The following is an 18,447-nucleotide window of genomic DNA, read 5'->3' on the forward strand; positions in this document are numbered from 1 at the left end:
CATCTGATCAATTAGTTCCTGACCTTCCCCTACTGTCAGTACCCCTCCTTTCTGTAATCGGGTTCTTTTTGCCCTGCGGCGTCGGCTTAGTGCCTCAATTTCCCGTCGAAGTTCTTGGTTCTCAGCAGTCAATAAGGTAACCTTATGATATATTTTAGTTGCTGCCTTTGCAAGAGACTTTGATGCTCCTATAATTGACTCTGGGGAGCTACTCTTATGCCGTCTAATTCGTCTTTCGAGGAATTCAGACTGAGATTCCACCTCGCGGACTGTCTTTGGTGTCTTTGAAACCCACAAGGTGGATGCGCTAGCCTCCTCCTCAACAGGTGTTGAAGTCCGTAGCTGCACATCAAGCTTTGATATCACACTTTCGGGGTTAAGAGGAACAAGCCCGGCTCCTCTAAAACCGCCTTTGATGTTACTCTCTGTCATAGTGGCTTGGAATGCGGCGTGAAAGGCCAGAAAGAACTCGGTCTTGGAAATATAGGTTACAGACTTTCTGATAAATTGCTCGATTTCTCGACCATAGGCCTTTTTAAGCGGCCCAAAGCACCCAACATCAAGTGGCTGCAGTAGATGAGACGAATGAGGCGGCATACAGAGCGTGATAATTTTCTTCTCCTGGCAATATAGCTCGAAGTCAACGGAGTGGTGACTTTCGTGGCCGTCGAGAATTAGAAGACGATGGGTACCAACTAATCGGTTAGTTGTACATCGTTCAAAGTGCTTTAGCCACTTGAGGCCCGTGTCGTTATACGTCCAGCCATTTTGGGTCGTTATAATAGCCCAATCGCGCGGGAGGTTGCATTCTTGATACCAGTTGCTAAGATGATTTTGGCCCGCAACCACGATAAACGGCTCGATCGCCCAGCCTGCCGTATTAATCGCCTGGATTACTGTAACCCATTCCCGGTTTCCAGGCTGTACTGATTTAGGTCGTCCATGCCTTTCAGCACATGTAACAACCATGCCGCTTGAGATAACACCCATCATAAAGCCAGTCTCGTCAAAGTTCCAGATATCATCTGATTGGATACCATATTTCGCAATTGTGTTCTGTACGAGCTTAAACCAATCACGAATAACGGTCGGATCTTCACATTTGGCCCTCTTATAGTCATATCTCCGCTGAAAACGTATCTTGAGCAATGGTTGTCGCTTGACGAAGTTCATAGCCCAGCGCGTGCCGACGCGTGGCGCGTCGCGGGCATCAAGCAGTCGATTGGCCATTTGTTCAACACCACTCAATCGCGGGGGATATCCTCGTGAGTCTAGGTCGACGATGAACTCAAGAAGAGTATCTTCTTCTAGATTCGATAGCTTTCGTGAGTTGGGCATGGTATCGCGTCGAGATTGAATCCCTTGCTGGCGGCGACGTAGCCTATGCTCATTAACCTGATAGATATTTGCAGCTCGTCGGGTGCTTAGTTTTGGGTTATTTGAAGGGCTTGAAGGGCAAGAAGAGTATTTGCCTCAGTATCAGACTGTGGCATAGTTTATGGTTGAGAATCAATTGATTAAATGATAAGTAAGATGTAGGTGGGAAAAGTGCGACGCTCGCTTGTCTGCGACGCTCGCTTATCATGTACGTTATACTTTTTTTTAATTCCTTTTTATTCTTATAGACTCAAGCCTTAATTATTACAATTTTATTAATAGCTTAATAAAAATATATAAATCTTTATACTGTATAGTATAATAGTATAATATAAAGATATATATAAAGATAGTTACTCTCTCTATTTCTCTATAATTAAACCCTTAGTATTATAAAATTGAACAATGTGGCGTAATATACATCAACATTGGTACGGTACAGTAGGGTAAGAAGTGACTTGAAATGTCTTGACTATCATCAGAGAAGTCCTCTTTCCATAACGCCAGATATCTGCCAGCCTTCCCAGGATTGTAGGGAAACGAAAGAAAGTCAGTCCGAGTAATAATAGTCATAGTCACAATCATTAATAATGTCTCTGCAGCTAGTCGGCCCATCGTCGTCATCCCAATAGCCCCTTTCGTAAGAATACTCCGCCCTCCTAAATATCTTGTCGCCGTCTCGCAAATTCTGGAAATTGCACCGCCCCGGAATCGCTCTCTCAACAATTCGAGTTGCCTCGGTCATTTGATTGGTATCCGCGACGACCTTGATGTCGTTGGGGATAGCTTGGCTTATGTACTCCAAAATAGGTGTCAGCCACGCTATCCACTTCTCTTTCACGCCATCCGAATCGACCATACCTAATTCGTATGGAGTTGAAGGTTCCGGCTGCTCGACAATTATTCCCAGTATCGAGAGGTTACTGAAAAGCTTGTCCCAGATTTTCGGATTCATATGGAAGTCGTCGCGATAACAAAGCCCCTCGGATCTCAAGACCAGGATCATTTTACGGAAGTGCTCCCTTGTCTCGAGACTGAACAGGCTTGCCAGATAAGCTTCGCCGTCGTCGCAAATGTCCACCGTAAAAGTAATGCTCCTGTATAGCATTGGCTTGATTTCATCTGTGATCTGGCGGCACACAAGAAGGAGTCCAGGTAAGGCATCCGGACGACTTGAAGACGCCTCGATATCGTGCAACATTGGTGACCCAGGCAAGCCCCCGTCATCAGCATCCACTATGTCTGATGAGTGGTCTTCAGGAGCCTCTTCAGGAACCTCTTCAGTGCCATGAGTCTCTTGCTCGGATTGAAAACCGTCACCTTCTCCACAGACCAAAGAGCACATATCTTGGCGTACAACAGCACGAAAGTTGAGTGGAATGCACAATTCATAGATTTGCCGGCGAATTTCTTCCGGTATGGCAAGGAACAGGCTGGAGTTCGAGGGAGTGGGGTGGAGCATGATTACACGTATAAACTCTCATTCAATTTAAAAGAAAGTTATACCAGAGACAAGCATGAATACTTAATGGTCATCTCGGGCCTGAGTTGTATAAGAGGCGAAGATAGCGTCGAGGACGATTTGGTCGGCTTCCCGTAGTTGATGACATGCAACGGTAATGTCAGTGATTGGTCAGTGGAGACGTCATTCACTCGTATGAGCCGTGTCTTGTGTGGCGTTTCGAGAGGGGAAAATATGGAGCAAAAGCACTAGACGATGATTGCTCAGAAACAGGAGGCGCAGTGCGTTTTTAATTTATGTATCTACATTCTTGAGAAGAATGCTCGACACACCAACTCCGCTTAGGTTAAATTGAATCGCTAGTGATTCTGCTAGTTAAAAACAGTACGGCTGTCAGGAGTGCAAAGTACCCCTATGTAGATCCGGGAATTGTTGGGACTTCTATCACCGCATAAATTAGGTGGGGCTGAATGTACCTTTCATTTGATGTCCTCTGGTTGGCTAGACCCCCTGTCCGGTACGCAAGTGTAGGCTTATGACGCTCAAAGAGATATGGCGGGCCAGATTAGCTACAGTTAGTATACCAGCAATATAGATATCTACTCTCTTATAACGCAGGGAGTAGAGTATTAGTCTGGGCGGATTCGTATTTTGATGTTCTAACTCATGCAATAACAAGAAAACCCACAGACATTGAATGACAATTAACAGGTCTCCCTCCTTTTCGGCTTAGCTTTTTGGAATGCTGCGCTAGGCCCTATATGAATTAGCGGTGATACGCTTCTGAAAATGGATGGATCTTGACCACGAAATTCATGATTGGCTGAGTGACGGCCCCACATATCCAAAAACGGCCACAGCTTGACCGCTAAATTCTGATTGGCTGCAAAGCTTGGGGCCGACGACGAGTTCAGCAACTTCCAAGACGAATATACCAACAACAAGCTAGAAGGTCTTATAAAAATATAAATAAGTTGAGTCTAAAGGCTATAGTGTATGTATTTATATAATGGTAATAAGATTTATACTACATTTAGTGTCCAGTCTGAGTGGGTAAAAAATCGATATTTGGGTCAGCTAGTTCTAATGTGCTAAAGTAGTCCTTGATGTCCTTGAGCACTTGGGCCTTTAGCTGATGGACAAATCGAAAGTGTGACTCGATGCCAGCGCCGGGCCGAACGGCTGCTTTGTAGCCTTCATGGATGAGAAAGTTACATATCTCGGGTATTGTCTATCTCTGATAACGCCCTAATCCACAGTGCCCTCAGATATCTTCGAGATCATCCTGCCTTTCTGGATATTCAAACTCCGCCAAGCCTAGAGTCCATATACATAGCCTTCTTAACATTTCCGAAGCAACAACACCGCCTAGTTCCAATGGCCGACTCAACCATAAAGCTACATCCTCCTCATCGTAGGAATATGGAAGGCCCTCATCATCATCCCCGCAATGCTCACTTACCTCTTGCAACAGATCTTCCTCATAATACCGGGCTCCACAACTAATAAAACCAATGATGCTGTCGCATAATAGATGCCTCTCATAAGTGCATCTTCCCCCTGGCTCCAGTGTCCATTCTCCCTGGCTACTCATCCTCCACCTGGCGCAAAATAAGTATGGTAAATTGCAAAGCTCGCAGCCAGTTGATGGAGTGAAGCCCTCGTCATAGAACATTTCGCCTAATCCTTTGACGAGCTCGATGGCCCCTCCCCTATTGCACTGCCTGAGTGTGTGACAAATATGCGCGCCGCGCAAGCCACGTCCCGCACAGAAAGAACATCGCCCTTTCAACCAGTCAAGAGCAGCCCTCCAATTACGTACCTCCAGATCGTCACTCTGTTGTCTTTGACATTTCAAGTCGATTGTCCGATCGTTATGCTCTGCCACTCGCCCCTTTGACCGTCGGAAGTCATACGCCACGACTAGCTGATCTAGCACATAGACGAGTCTCGACATCCAGTAATCATCGGGAGACAGTATACGCTGTTCCAACCATTGCCTGGCCTGACTTTCCAATGTTAGGTCGAGATTTTCGTGATCAAGAGTCGTTTTTGTCAAGACTTTCCCCAGTATCTGATTATCATATGCGCATAGAGCTGCGATCATTCTGCGGACAACTGGTGTGTTCTCACAATAGCCGTCGTAGTTAGATGTGGCATCACGACTTTCCCATTAAATCTGCTTCCTGGCTACCAGCATCTTCCTCGTACACCTTTCGCCTGATCAGCTCTCCATGTCTCATCTCGCCACAAACCAGCCAGCCGTGCCCACACATACTGCACGCTCCCCGTGTGTCGTAGTACCGCGGGATCTTCAAAGTAATTAACCAGCTCAAGATACGCTTAGCGTGCTTACTAGCAGGCCATTCCTCGCAGTTTTCTAGTCCATGATCGGGTTCGCGTTCACCCTTGTTTATGAAACAAAGCTCACAACCGACGAATTTCCAATCTTCGGTAGTTTTATGGATCCAGCTAAGCCGATCGTTGAGGTCCAGAAATGGAGCTGCCGTGAAGGGTTGATTGCTAACGACCCTGTCGGAATCGCCCGACACAACGATCTCCACTTCATTTTTGTCCAGCGGCCGGATCTCGACTTGTTTACTTTCAAGATAGGAGACTATCATCTCATATTCCTGGGCTGCCATGGAGTTTCCAAAGTCACACATATGACCGAACATGTGAGTTGTAGACTCCTTCTGTGAGCTATCTGTCAAATTTGCCATGGAAGACAATAGCTCCGCGAATCGATTAGGTCTTCTCTTCACCGGGGTTTGGTATAATGTGGTTGTGGCACGGCGTTTGAGTGAGCTCTGAACCTGCCGGTCCCTCTTCGAGGGCATGGCACTAGATAACGATACCGTCGGAGAAGACTGAGGCGGTGACTGAAACGGATTGTCGTGAGATTGGTCGTCGAAATCCACTGCATCTGGTGTGGTATGTTCTTGTCTGCCTGAACTTGTTCCGACGCGCATCGACGGAGATACACATCTGCTAGGCATATGCAAGAACTCATGCCAACGAACCGACACCCATTCGTAGCGTTCGAGCAATTGGGGTTGCAAATGCGTCGGGAAAGCTCCATCGAGCCCATATGTTCTTGCTCGTTGTAGTGGGCGATGGCCGCTCGACCAAGCAAAAGTAACCCCGCGATCCGCCTTATCCGTCCGGTCGTCGAATCGGTTGAAAGGCTGGCTTACCTCCCGAACATGCCTATCAGTGATACCGATACAAAGCTGTCGCAAGAGTCGCAGGTTGACGCCTTGGTCCCAGACCTCGTGCGTGAATCGCTTGACTATTCTGGTGAGGCGCTCGGTGGACCAACATTGGCTGTCACTATTTGGTCTAGTCCTGAAAAAATATGGCGAGCATTCGTTCGTGTAGGGTTCGTGCTCTCGGGCAAGCATGTCCACGAAAGGACGGATATACACAAGATATGTATATAGTAACTGTCCGACCTGAAAGGGAAAGAATCGGGCAACGATGAACTCTCTGTTTGTTGAACGCTTTGCCTTGTGACTGCGAGTGACATAGATCATGAAGCCATTGTATACGTAGAAACTTCGCTCAGCAGTTCCATGATTGCGAACCCGGACTTCCAGTAAGTCTGGTGAGCGAGGCTGACCACCGCATGTCATGAGCATAAGATCGGCTAAGATCTCGCGCAATGCTTCTTCCTTTTTCAAAAATGCAAGGATAGCACCATGATGCCATTTTCCTTTGCGCGAGAGTGGGCTTGCTTGACTGGTGCAAGCTTTCAACGATAGCTCCAAATACGCTTCTGTCAGATCGTTCTTCGGATGACTAACGAATGAGAATCCGTGTGTCGTATTCGAGATGTCGTCTTTCACATAAGAAAGGTCACAGGGAGGTTTCCATCCATACATCAATTGCCCAGAAAGAGTTTCCGCCCGCTCTAAAAGCGTCATTGGGAGACGTCGGAACTGTTCCATATGGACCGAGATTTCGTCTTTGTATGACACAGTCTGGCTATCATCGCTCCATCTGAGAAGGAACGCGGGCGTCTCTGAGCCAGCTATTGCCCTTCCGTATGCGAGGAGCGAGAAGAGTTCTTCGAATGGCGACTGTGATCCGAGAACTAGGTATTCCAGCCTTGTTTTCTGTAGCAGTAGAACCTGGCCTGTCCGAGGACGTCGTGTGATTCCAAGGGTAGCATAACCTCGTGCTGGTAAGGCATACTCAAGGAACAGAAGTCGTTGAATGTATATCAATGCCGCAAGGTTAGACGTATACGACCTGGCCGGGAGAAAGCTGTTGAGATCGGCTGTGAATCCAAGAATCCCACTAAAATATACCAACAGGGTCGACGCCGGTCGCCCATCTATGACTTCTTCGGTACTGAACTCCATAATCAGTCCGAATAGCAGTTCCAACACTTCTTCGACCAATGGTTATGTCATCCCATCCGATTCTCCTAGCGTACGAGTCTCCACTTTGTGATCGTCAATGTCGTCTTGCTCAAGTGTTTCGTCATCTTCGTATTCACTATTTCCATCATCCACGTCGTCGTTTTCCGAGCCCTCAAACCCCAATGTGGCATCACTTTCATATCCACTCGAGATTTTGTCGTCATTGTGCCTCTCTTCATCATTGCTCTCTTCATCTAACTCATCTTCAATGTCAGTCGTGGTAGATGACTTGATTAATGTCCAGAAGCCCTCAACCGAGGTGTTACACTGCTTCCAAATCTCGTGGTTCCACAATGCCGATATTAGACGAATATGTGCTTTCTTGAGCCGTATGCCGGCTTGACGCCGTCGGATGTCTGCAGGTAGGTTGAAGGCTCGAAAGACCATGGCAATAAACCTTTTAAGCACTCGAATGTACTGCTTCCTGCTAGCGGCCTTCCCCACAAAAGTGAAGGGCTTGGCGTAGCAGACGTGGGGTCGTACGCTACGTAGCCAACATAACAGGCTCCTGCTTGTTGTCCGCGCCGTCTGCTCGCAGCGGTCCATCACGGCGTCTACCGCAGCGATGAGATTAGCGATTCTGCTTTCATCACCAGCAGAACTGATTATCTGCCGTTCGGATCCGATATAACTAGACAGGCCCATGTTTGCTGCCAATACCAGTCCTTGGCGTGAAGTCGTAGACGATGGCACAACAGTTAGATTTTTAAGTAGGTTTCGGTCAAACCCACGGAATGTTTGCTCCCAGCCGGTCCTCTCAAGCCAGGGAATGTTGTGTTTTGGGGACCGCTGTTCATGCCAGTTCCATCCGGTAGGTCCATTTCTTTTAAGAGTCTCTGTCTTCCCTGCTCTCGCTCAAAGATGTCCTTGAGATGGTCGTGAGCTTCCTTACCACCGACTGGTCTGACTGAGGACCCGCCGTATTCAACAATCCAGTAACGTCCTCCAGGAGGACTCTTGGTCCACGCTTGCAAGAACGCAGGCTCGTACATGGCTTTTCTTCGGACCCCTAGTCGAAGCCTCTCCTCCTCATGGTTTGAGGCCACATGACGAGAGATCACTTGGGAGCTCGCCGCGCGCTCAGTACAGAATTTGCATATATATCCATGAACGAGACACAAGTCCGGATCGTAGGGTTAAGCCGTCCTTTCGAACACGAGCTTCAGATGGATCCCGTAATTCTTGGGTGCTGGCGCTCAAGAAACGGGTTAATTGACGGCGGTCCGCAGCAGTCACTTTGTGTTTTCTCCGAAGATGCTCGCTAACTTGAGCCGGATCAGAAGCGAGAGCGAAGCGACAAGTATCGTGGCAGCATATGAGAACTCGAGCACGAGATTCGATGGATAGCTTCAGTCGAGAGAGCAGCGTATCATCAGCCATTATGGCTTCTATGTCAAGTGCACAACCAGTACAGTATTGCAGAATCGCGGTATCGAAGTGGCCAAGGACTGTCAGGCGAGTTGCGCGAGTGATTATCAGCTTGGGGTTTCCTCCTGTGATAGGGAAAGTTGGAAAGGGGGACATGCCACCAGATCATCCTTATTACAGTCATTACAATTAAGTTTTCAGGCGCACCCCCTACAGCATAGAAGACAGGGAACTCAGCTTTTGTATCACAATGATTGGTGGAGTGAGGAGAGTGCACGGACCAGGATTTCTTGTATTCGAACCCAGGCACAAGAGGTTGGAAAAGAGTGGTGCACGGGCCACAAAAACTTGTAATGAATGTCATTACCAGTGGTAATTGGTACAGTAGGCTAGGCGGCGCGCGATCAGTCGTTCTAGTCCCTTACCAAGACAGGAGAGCAGTGAGATGGGTCGCCATGCTCGTGGTTCGGTAAGGTCTCTCCGTCCCGGTTTCGCGATCATGACCACCTCCGCCTCCTTGAATGGTTTTGGATGATGGCCTATGGTAAGGCATCTTTCGAAGAGACGACGGACGTGTGTACCGATAATATGCCATACTGCTTCAAGAAGTTTGACTGTGATGTTGTCTGACCCTGGGGATGTATTGCCTGTGTAACAAGTCGCATATTGCGCCTCCTCCAGAGAGATTTCTGGAGAGAATGGGATCGATCTAGGTGGGAATACTGGCGTCCATGCGTTTGCGATGTCGTCCTCCGCAGTTCTTCGTTCAAGGGTAGCCTGTCGGAGTGCGTTGGCTTTACCCATCTGGCTTTCGTACACGACGTTATCGACCTGTAGAGGTGGCGGCTGGAAGGCTCCTGGGAACTTTAGCCACCGGACAGCTTTGAAAACATCGCTACTGCTGGAGAAGCCATCGATGAGGTTACGCCAATAGCGCCTCTTGGCCCGACGGACCACACGATGAAAGCCTCTTTTGGCGATCTGAACATCCTGGTTGAAGCCGAGCAGGTAGCTTCTTCTGATGGCTCGAAAAGCAGCCGCGGCGTCGGTTTGAGAGTAGACTGTTTGTTTGTTTTTTTTGTTTGTTTGTATATTTTTCGTCTGGGTGGCTGTAACGAAGCCAGATCTCCTACTGGAGCAAAAGACGTGCTGAGCTAGCTAGGTACAGGGAAACCCCGCTTCCTTCACCATCCAGCATACCAATGGCACAAAAGGTGCTGTATTTCTCAAGCCCGTCACCCGTCAGCGGGTTCGGGGGCAATCTACTGTCGAGCTTTTTCCACCGACCAGAATTCTCTCACGCATCACTACATCTGCTGACGCAGTCCACAATCTCCAGTAACCAAGTTGTAGCTCGTAGTCGACTGTCGTGGCGGCAGGGAAAAACCTTGGGAAGGAATCAGAGGCCGGCGGTGCGGCTTGCCTTCAAAGGGGAAAAACCCATCGCAATCGGCGTCGTTGATCGGGAGGATGTCGCTACCGATGCCACGGGCACCGTCCTCCGATATCTAAGGCGTTCTGGTTCTGAGGTGCCGCCATTAGATCCGACAAAGGTGTTGTCAGAGAAGGTGAACTCTCCAAAATTCCTTCTCTGAAAACTGCTGTTAGGGAGCCGATGGCGTCCCCGCAGTATTGTGTGGCCGAGTAGCCCGTAGAAAATCCCGCTCCTAACAGTGCACTAACAGTGCGTGCCAAGAAAGAATTTTTACAGGGGAGAGTTGTTGAGAGTAGACTTCCATCTGCAAATATCTAGTGTAGGGTAGTGGTTCGGGAAGATCTGGATTTTCCCTCGAGATTAGGCGATCACATGATGCATATGTCAATTATTTCAACTTTAGAAATGTGTGATTTGATTTGATTGAAAGGAAGAATTCGATGATTTGATTGATTTGATTGGGGTGATTGATTGATTGAGTTGAGATACGATGAGCGCTGAGAGTATGGGAGCCTATCTTTATCCAAACCTCGACTTAAACTCGACCCGATAGCTCAAGGAGGTGCCAAAATATCGAGGCTAACTCCATCCTCACTCGCAATCTCAATAGAAGAACTGTCTCTTCTCCCCCCATCGTCTGCGCCTGTCAGACGACAACGATCCCCGCCATCTCCGCCATCCCCGTCTTCCCCGTCTTCTTGAAACTCCACTGCGTTTCCAACAAAAGAAGGAATCAACACCCTCGGCATTGTCTCAACAGGTGGGGGCAACGGAATAATGTTCTTCCTATTAATCCAATCTGGCGTGCAGAGTATTTTCTCGTCCACCATCCTATACAACTGAGTGGCCCTCAACCCTGCGCAGAGGGCAGCATACGTCACGGACGCGCGTCTTCGATTAGTGGTAGGCGCTTTTAAAACCATTTTCCTCACCAGTGGGAGCATTGCAGCAAGGAATGTGACAGCAAGACATGTCACGGGTATAGCAATGAGGGAGGAATAAGATATCGCTGTGACATCACCCGTCAACATGACAAAGTCCGCAGACCCGGGAAAGAGGTCACCGTTCGCGGATTCGAGGATGTTGCTCATTCCTGCTTGTGGGCCCAAAAGTGCAGTCTCGCGGAATACTTCACGGGAGTTAAGATAAGCTGCGAGGACCAGCCTGTCAAGGTCGTCTTTTAGCGTCGAGGACGCACAGTCCAGGAGTCCTGTCCACCCAATACCAGCGACAGATTTAAGGGCCGCAGGTCCAGCTGATAGGATTATTTTAGTAAGTACGGGAATGGAGAATTTGCCCATGACAATTATGCGCAGGCCCTTGGGGAGAGGCGTTTTTTTGATGCCGTCTACAGATGTACAGGTTTTGTGTAGGCAGAGGAGGGATTCTTCCCAGCAGGACATGGCTGGGCGACCGGATTTGACGCGGTATCCCAAGAACCCCTCAGTTTCTGAATTGAACGGCTCGGTAAGGTACCATGGATCTGTACTGGCCGTGATACTCCCGGCGTGTGCGAGTTGGGGGATCAGGGCAAATGAGCGGTTCGTGATCGTCAGGTCCTCGTCCGAGGGGTGGTATTCAATTCCCATGCTTGGCTGGGTCCACAACGCGGTCATGTTGTCGGTTGGGTCTAACAGGATTGGCTCCACGGGGTCGAGGTCGAATGGAACGTATCCGTTAAACCGCGCTGGGTCTGCAATGTCTGGGACAGGACGGAGCCAATTATATTCGGTAATGCAGGATCCCTGGACTTTATGCGAGAACTCCAAAGGGGCTTGCAACCCGAACTCCCTTGCAGTGATGGTGTACCGGTAATCGTACCGCTGCCGTGGGTGGGTCGCATTGCTACCCGGCAATGTCGTCTTCACTGTATCGACGTTCTTCCTCGCAGTCACGTCCTTAAACGCCTCTGTGCTCCCTAGTGCACGCAATATGGCGGGGGCGTTCAGCCGATCGATGCGGATGCTTGATGACGATGCGATGTCTTCGAGCTCGGGGAGGAAGACGGATTTTGGGTGGACTGGCGCAGCAGGGCCAAGGGACATGGCGTTGGGAATGAATATCGATGCGGCAATTCCGCCGAAAGCGATGATCACGGAGAGGAGGAAGAGGATGATGCCGTGGAATTTCTCTGGTCGGGACACTCGCCCGTTTCCGCCGTTAATGGTGGCCTGACAGAGGAAGGCCCCCATCGTGGTTATGGCTGTCCAGGGGTTGCTCGAGTTCCAGAAGGCGACTAAAGCGACATAGCGTGCGCGACCCGCATCAGCGTCCCGGAGCGCGTGGAAGAGGAGAACAAGGTTGGCCAAGAACTGCCATAGGCTCGCGAAGATGATTTGGATGAGGATGGAGTAGGCGGCGATGAGGATGGGGAAGTTGGAGGATTTTATGGAGATGGCCGGGACGCCGCCGGCTTTCGTGGGTAGAGTGAAGAGGGTGCCGAGGCTGTAGGTGTTTGAGGGGGGGTTAGTGTAGACGTCCATGAGCTTTATGTTTTCTATGAACGCGATGAAGCAACGCAGGAAGTTTATCGGCGAGGAAGACTATTTGGACGAGGACGGAGGATTTATGGCGATGGCCGGGACGCCTCCGGTCTTGGTTTGGTGGGGGGCGGGAAGGGAGCTGGTGTGGACGCCCATGAGCTTTAGGTTACCTATGAACCAGATGAAGCGACTAATCGACAGGGAAAGACCAGTCCTAGCCTCATCCCTCAGGCCCTGCGGGCCGGAGGCTATGATAAGGCAGAGACCCTTTGTTAAGGCGAGAGGGCGCCTCTTTTTAAGCCGCCGGAATCAATCACCACCAGAGCGTTTGAGCAGCCCGTCAGCCGCTGGCCAGCAGCTCCCAAATCAGGCCTAAGGCTTGCCGTTTTGAGCTATGCACGGTCTCTTTTTGCTGGTCTGCACAGGCATCTAATCTCCACGGTGAGAAGCCTCAAAAGCCCCTTCAGCCCATCAGAAGCAACAAAATTGTGTCGCATAATGTACACTAACCACATGAGATATTCAGCCGGCTAGTTGCCCTAAGCTGGCGATGGAACTGGCCCGACCTGGCATCTGGACAGCTGCCGTTTGTGGGATAGTGCATATCATAATTGTTGGGAGAAGGCTATGATGATGGGAAATATTTACTGGATTGACTATAAACTGTGTATCTACGGAGTGACTAGTTGAAGCGCTTTGGGTGCTCTATCTATATGATAAAGAGTGGCCTTATTCCCATAGCAATCGCAGGCGACAGTACGGAGTAGGCAGCTGGGTGGTAGTAATGGATTAGTGTGATATCGATGTGATAGTGGCACATCTGCCCTCCTGTGCAAGGATTAGTCAAACACGACAGAAGGGCTCAGGCAGGAAGCGTTGGCTCAAACTAGATGGACGCGGGGTCATGCTGTTCTCTATCTATATGCCTGGTATCCCGCAAGTGCCTCGTTATTATTAACTGACGAATTCTTGAATAATTATGAGCCCAACCGTTGGCATAATGAATCCGACAGGGTCTGTGTCGACTGCGTTGATGCTCTGTTTTCAGTGCCGCGGCAAGTGTATCCACCTCCGCAACCACGTGTGAATATTAATAAGAGAACAGTGAATTGGGTGGGTACATGAGAGAGCTGGTTGAAGCACAATTAACCGAATATATCGCGCGGATGTTAGCGTGCGGCTGGGGGCTACAAATATCGTGGGATTCGGAGAAAGCCTTGGGGTTTTCGCGCTATGAGCGGGAGCTGAATATCTGTCTCAGCCACAACTGAGGATGTTGAAAAGGCCGGAACACCGTAGTATGAAACATAGGACTAGGCTAGGGAACATAGCTGAGCCTAGAGCCGAGCCTAGTCAGCCCTCGATAACGCCTTATGAAAAAGTGAAAAAGTGAAGAAGGCAGCTGAGCCTACTGTGGTATTTCGACGAAATACAACAAATCTGGCCCGTGCACGTTGCCGGGTCGTCCGGGCGGTCAATAGGCGGACAGGTACCCGTCCTTCTAAAATGGGGAAAAAAGTGGAAAACGGGGACGACTGCATTTTTAACTACACGCGAAGGGATCAGAAGAATCATCGTTGTTTGGGAGAAAATTCGTGGTGGAGACTGCCCGTCATGGCGGACCCAATAGGGGCCGAGATCGTAGTGGAGCAGGATGACGCCCCCTTTTCGACGCCAAAGAGACCAAGTCGAATGGTGAGGCCAACGAGCAAGGTCCGAGACACCGCGCGACAATTGGAAGACACGGCCAAAGAATCGCGAAAAACTACCCGGCAGACGACGCGAAATGTACCGGCCGAAGAACAGATCGACCGACCGACCGAAACCCGAAAGAGTAGCGGCAGTGGCAGCAGCAGCGATGGAAGGGCAATGCTGCAGAAGGCGCTGGATCTCTTGGCGGAGTCGCGCAGGGAGACCAAGAGGCTGCAGGAAGCGCTGAGGGAACAGATGGAGATGACCAAGGAACTCAAGGAAGCTGTTGCAAAGCAGGAAGAGACAGTGCACGAGATGGGCAAGCAGATGGTAGAGATCAAGGATCAGATGACCGAGGAGCTGCAGCGCGTCCGCGAGCAGCTCGAAACTATCGCTACAAATGCAGTGGACGGGCCTCAACGATCATATGCTGACGTCACACGACTGACACCGTTCTTACCCCACAACGATTCGAGGACCTTAGCCGCTCCTCCGAACCCCACAGACGTGCTCTACTGCACGATTGACGTTTCGAGCCTAGGAGAAGATGAGGCTAGGCTCTCAGCCGGGACGATCCGAGCGACAGTGGAGAACCAAGTCCGATCCGAACTAGACAATCCCACGTGGCGATGCCGAGCGGTGACTAAGGACCCAAAGAATCCCCACCGTGTCAGGATCACCTGCAGGGACGAGAGCGAGCATGAGATTGTGAAACGCGCAGCGGAAACAAAACTGGCCACAGGAGCCCGTATCCTACGAGACGACCTGTACCCTATCAGAGTGGATAATGTCAGCCGTATTGCGGTGCTGAACGAGAGGAACGAAGTCCGAACTGAGATCACCGAGATGCTCGGCCGAGAAAATGACACCGATGTCGCAAAGGTAGCATGGCTCAGCAAGAGAGACGTCCCCAAGGCGTACGGCTCGATGGTTGTATACCTTAAAAAACGTTCAGAAGCTAGGCGATTTATTAACGAAGGATTCTTTGTGGCTGGAGGAGAATCCGGTACTACAAAGGCGTTTGAACGTCGTGACCGCCCCAAGCAATGTTACAATTGCCAACAGATCACGAGCCATAAGGCCTACCAATGCGACAGACCACAAGTCTGTGGCAGATGCGCGCAAGAAGGCCATCACCACAGTGCATGCACAGAAACGCTTCCGAAATGTATCCCATGCGGCGGCCCCCACGAGTCATACAGCAGAAACTGTCGGAAGCTCTATCCATCGCAGCATGAATAGCATATTCCGATTGTTTCAACTGAATGTCAGAAAGCAAGGACCGGTACATGATAGTTTAATGAACGACAAGGACATTAAGGATGCAACCGTATTAGCCATCCAAGAACCCCAAGCACGGAGGATTCAGGGTAGGCTATTAACAATACCGATGGGGCACCACAAATGGGTCAAGATGGTGCCTACGACAGAGAGGGAAGGTAGATGGGTGATTCGGAGTATGCTTTGGGTGAACAAGGAGGTGGAAGCCGAGCAGGTGCCGATAGACTCCCCAGACGTGACGGCAGCGGTTGTTCGGCTGCCAGATCGTCTGGTCTTCACGGCGTCTATCTACGTGCCGGGGGGGGACGGCCAAGCTCTACAAGACATATGCGCTAAGCTTCGTAAAGCTATTAAAGAGGTGAGACAGAGATCGGGGAGAGCGGTAGATCTGGTCATTGCTGGCGACTTTAACCGCCACGACCAGATGTGGGGCGGAGACGATATATCAGTGGAGAGACAGGGCGAGGCGGATCCGATCATTGACTTGATGAACGATTTCATGCTTAGGAACCTCCTTCGCCGGGGCACAAAGACATGGCAAAGCGGAGACTACGAAACAACCATTGACTTGGTTCTGGCGTCCGAGGAGCTTGCGGACACAAACATCAAATGCGCGATACATGGTACGGAGCACGGGTCGGACCATCGCACGATAGAGACGGTGTTCGACATTTCAGTCCCGGTACCGAAACAGGAAGAAAGACTTCTGTTCAAGAATGCATCCTGGAAGGAGATCAATAGTAGGATTGTGGAGACGCTGAGAGTTAGGCCAGTGGGAAGCACGGTGCAGCAGAAAACGGACAGGTTGATGTCGGCTGTGCTAGAAGCAGTCCGAGCACTGACACCCAGAGCCAAACCGTCGCCATACGCAAAGCGGTGGTGGACCCATGACCTCACACAGCTGCGGCATATATACACATACTGGAGAAATCGAGCTCGAGCCGTAAGGCGTGCGGGGCAGGATGCTAAAGGTCTGGAAAATACGGCAAAGGCTGCGGCGAAGCAGTATCACGATGCCATCCGACAACGCAAGAACAATCATTGGAAGGAGTTTCTGGCGGATAACGATAATATCTGGAAAGCAGCCAAGTACATGAAGTCTGGGGATGAGGCAGCTTTTGGGAAAGTACCGCAGCTCGTCAAAGCAGACGGAACAGCAACAACGAGCCATAAAGAGCAAGCCGAAGAACTGCTAGCCAAGTTCTTCCCGCCATTGCCAGACACTATCGAAGACGAAGGACCGCGACAACAGAGAGCCCCAGTAACGATGCCCGACCTGACTTTGGAAGAAGTGGAACGTCAACTGTGGGCGACAAAATCATGGAAGGCACCAGGAGAAGATGGACTACCAGCGATCGTCTGGAAGCAAGTCTGGCCGTCAGTGAAACACGACGTCCTCGCCATCTTTCAGGCATCACTGGAGGAAGGCGTGATACCAGACCAGTGGAGACATGCTCGAATCATCCCACTCAAGAAGCCAGGTAAAGATGATTACACGATTGCGAAAGCGTGGAGACCAATCTCGCTTCTCGCTACGCTGGGTAAGGTGTTAGAGTCGGTAGTTGCTGAGAGGATCTCCCACGCGGTAGAGACTTACGGACTTCTCCCGACCAACCATTTCGGTGCACGGAAGCAACGATCAGCGGAGCAAGCCCTCGTACTTCTACAAGAGCACATCTTCTCGGCTTGGCGTTCACGCCATGTCGTGAGCCTCGTCAGTTTCGACGTGAAAGGCGCATACAATGGTGTGTGCAAAGAGAGGTTGCTGCAGCGGATGAAGGCGAGAGGGATCCCCGAGGGTCTCTTGCGCTGGATCGATGCCTTTTGTTCAGAGCGGACTGCAACCATTGTAATTAATGGCCAAAGTTCTGAAAGCCGACCTCTACCACAAGCAGGACTTCCGCAGGGTTCGCCCCTATCGCCGATACTGTTTCTATTCTTCAATGCAGATCTAGTGCAAACTCAGATCGATAAGAATGGTGGGGCTATTGCATTTGTCGATGACTACACTGCGTGGGTATCGGGACCGACAGCCCAGAGCAACCGGAGAGGAATACAAGCAATAATTGACAAAGCTCTCGACTGGGAGAGACGCAGCGGCGCGACATTTGAGGCGGAAAAGACGGCGATCATACATTTCACCAGGTACACAGGCAGAGTAGACTCAGAACCATTTACTATTAAGGGTGAGAGAGTCTTTCCGAAGGATCAGGTCAAGATCTTGGGGGTCATCATGGACTCACGGCTTCACTACAAGCAACACATCGCAAGGGCAGCAACGAAGGGTTTAGGAGCTGCGATGGAACTGAAACGGCTGAAGGGAATGGCTCCCTCGACAACGAGGCAGCTTTTTACAGCCATGGTAGCCCCTGTGGTGGACTATGCCTCCAACGTCTGGATGCATGCGTGCAAAACAGCATCGGCGTATGCGATCCATCGAGTACAAAGGATAGGAGCACAAGCAACCATAGGATCCTTTACAAGTGTGGCGACAGGAGTGGCCGAAGCTGAAGCCCACATAGCGCCCATCCAAGAAAGGTTCTGGAGACGAGCAAGCAAGCTATGGGTAGACATACACACGCTGCCGCGGACCAACCCGATCCGGAATCTCCTACGAGGAATCAAAGCCTTCAGACGCTTCATATCTCCACTCAGGCGTATCGCGGATATATGCAGAGAGTTACCGAAGGATACCATGGAAGTCATTCAGCCATTCACCCTCGCTCCGTGGGAGGCACGCCTACAAGCCATACTGGATAGTCAAGGAGAGGAAGAAGAAAACAAGATCAAAGAGTTAGCCAAAGCAGGATGGGCGGTCAGGATAGCGACAAGCAGCTCCGCGCGAAATGATCTGGTCGGCATGGGAGGAACTACCAGAATCCCTATATCCGTAACAAGAACCGGCAAGATCAGCGAAACCTT

At 50.3% G+C, this 18,447-nt stretch overlaps 3 protein-coding genes across 4 annotated transcripts; all 3 read right to left on the minus strand.

The window, feature by feature from the left end:
- Positions 1–1,724: 1,724 nt before the first annotated feature.
- FOXG_19289 (uncharacterized protein) lies at positions 1,725–3,076 on the minus strand. 2 transcript variants are annotated; one of them, XM_018399492.1, is made up of 2 exons: positions 2,239–2,974; positions 1,731–2,168 (listed from the first exon to the last, which is right to left on the minus strand). In XM_018399492.1, exons 1-2 carry the CDS (start codon positions 2,837–2,839, stop codon positions 2,119–2,121), a joined length of 651 nt encoding a protein of 216 aa, XP_018242460.1. In that variant the 5' UTR covers positions 2,840–2,974; the 3' UTR covers positions 1,731–2,118. The 2 variants fall into 2 exon arrangements, with proteins under 2 accessions (XP_018242459.1, XP_018242460.1); XM_018399491.1 differs by having other exon boundaries at positions 1,725–3,076.
- Positions 3,077–4,998: 1,922 nt separating this feature from the next.
- On the minus strand, positions 4,999–8,258 carry FOXG_06531 (uncharacterized protein; the record flags this gene model as incomplete). The annotated part of the gene is made up of 3 exons (XM_018385215.1): positions 4,999–7,235; positions 7,281–7,931; positions 7,994–8,258. The coding sequence occupies 3 exons, from the start codon at positions 8,256–8,258 to the stop codon at positions 4,999–5,001; spliced, it is 3,153 nt and encodes a 1,050-aa protein (XP_018242461.1).
- Positions 8,259–8,997: 739 nt separating this feature from the next.
- Positions 8,998–12,552, minus strand: FOXG_06532 (uncharacterized protein; the record flags this gene model as incomplete). Its single annotated transcript, XM_018385216.1, has 2 exons — positions 8,998–9,695; positions 10,665–12,552. 2 exons carry the CDS (start codon positions 12,550–12,552, stop codon positions 8,998–9,000), a joined length of 2,586 nt encoding a protein of 861 aa, XP_018242462.1.
- Between the last annotated feature and the right edge of the window lie 5,895 nt (positions 12,553–18,447).

Source organism: Fusarium oxysporum, chromosome 3, assembly GCF_000149955.1.
Source record: "Fusarium oxysporum f. sp. lycopersici 4287 chromosome 3, whole genome shotgun sequence".
In the NCBI taxonomy this organism is placed as follows: domain Eukaryota; kingdom Fungi; phylum Ascomycota; class Sordariomycetes; order Hypocreales; family Nectriaceae; genus Fusarium; species Fusarium oxysporum.

Coding starts and splice junctions, on each gene's coding strand:
- FOXG_19289 (XM_018399491.1), bottom strand. CDS start 2,839: ATGCTCCACCCCACTCCCTCGAACTCCAGCCTGTTCCTTGCCATACCG.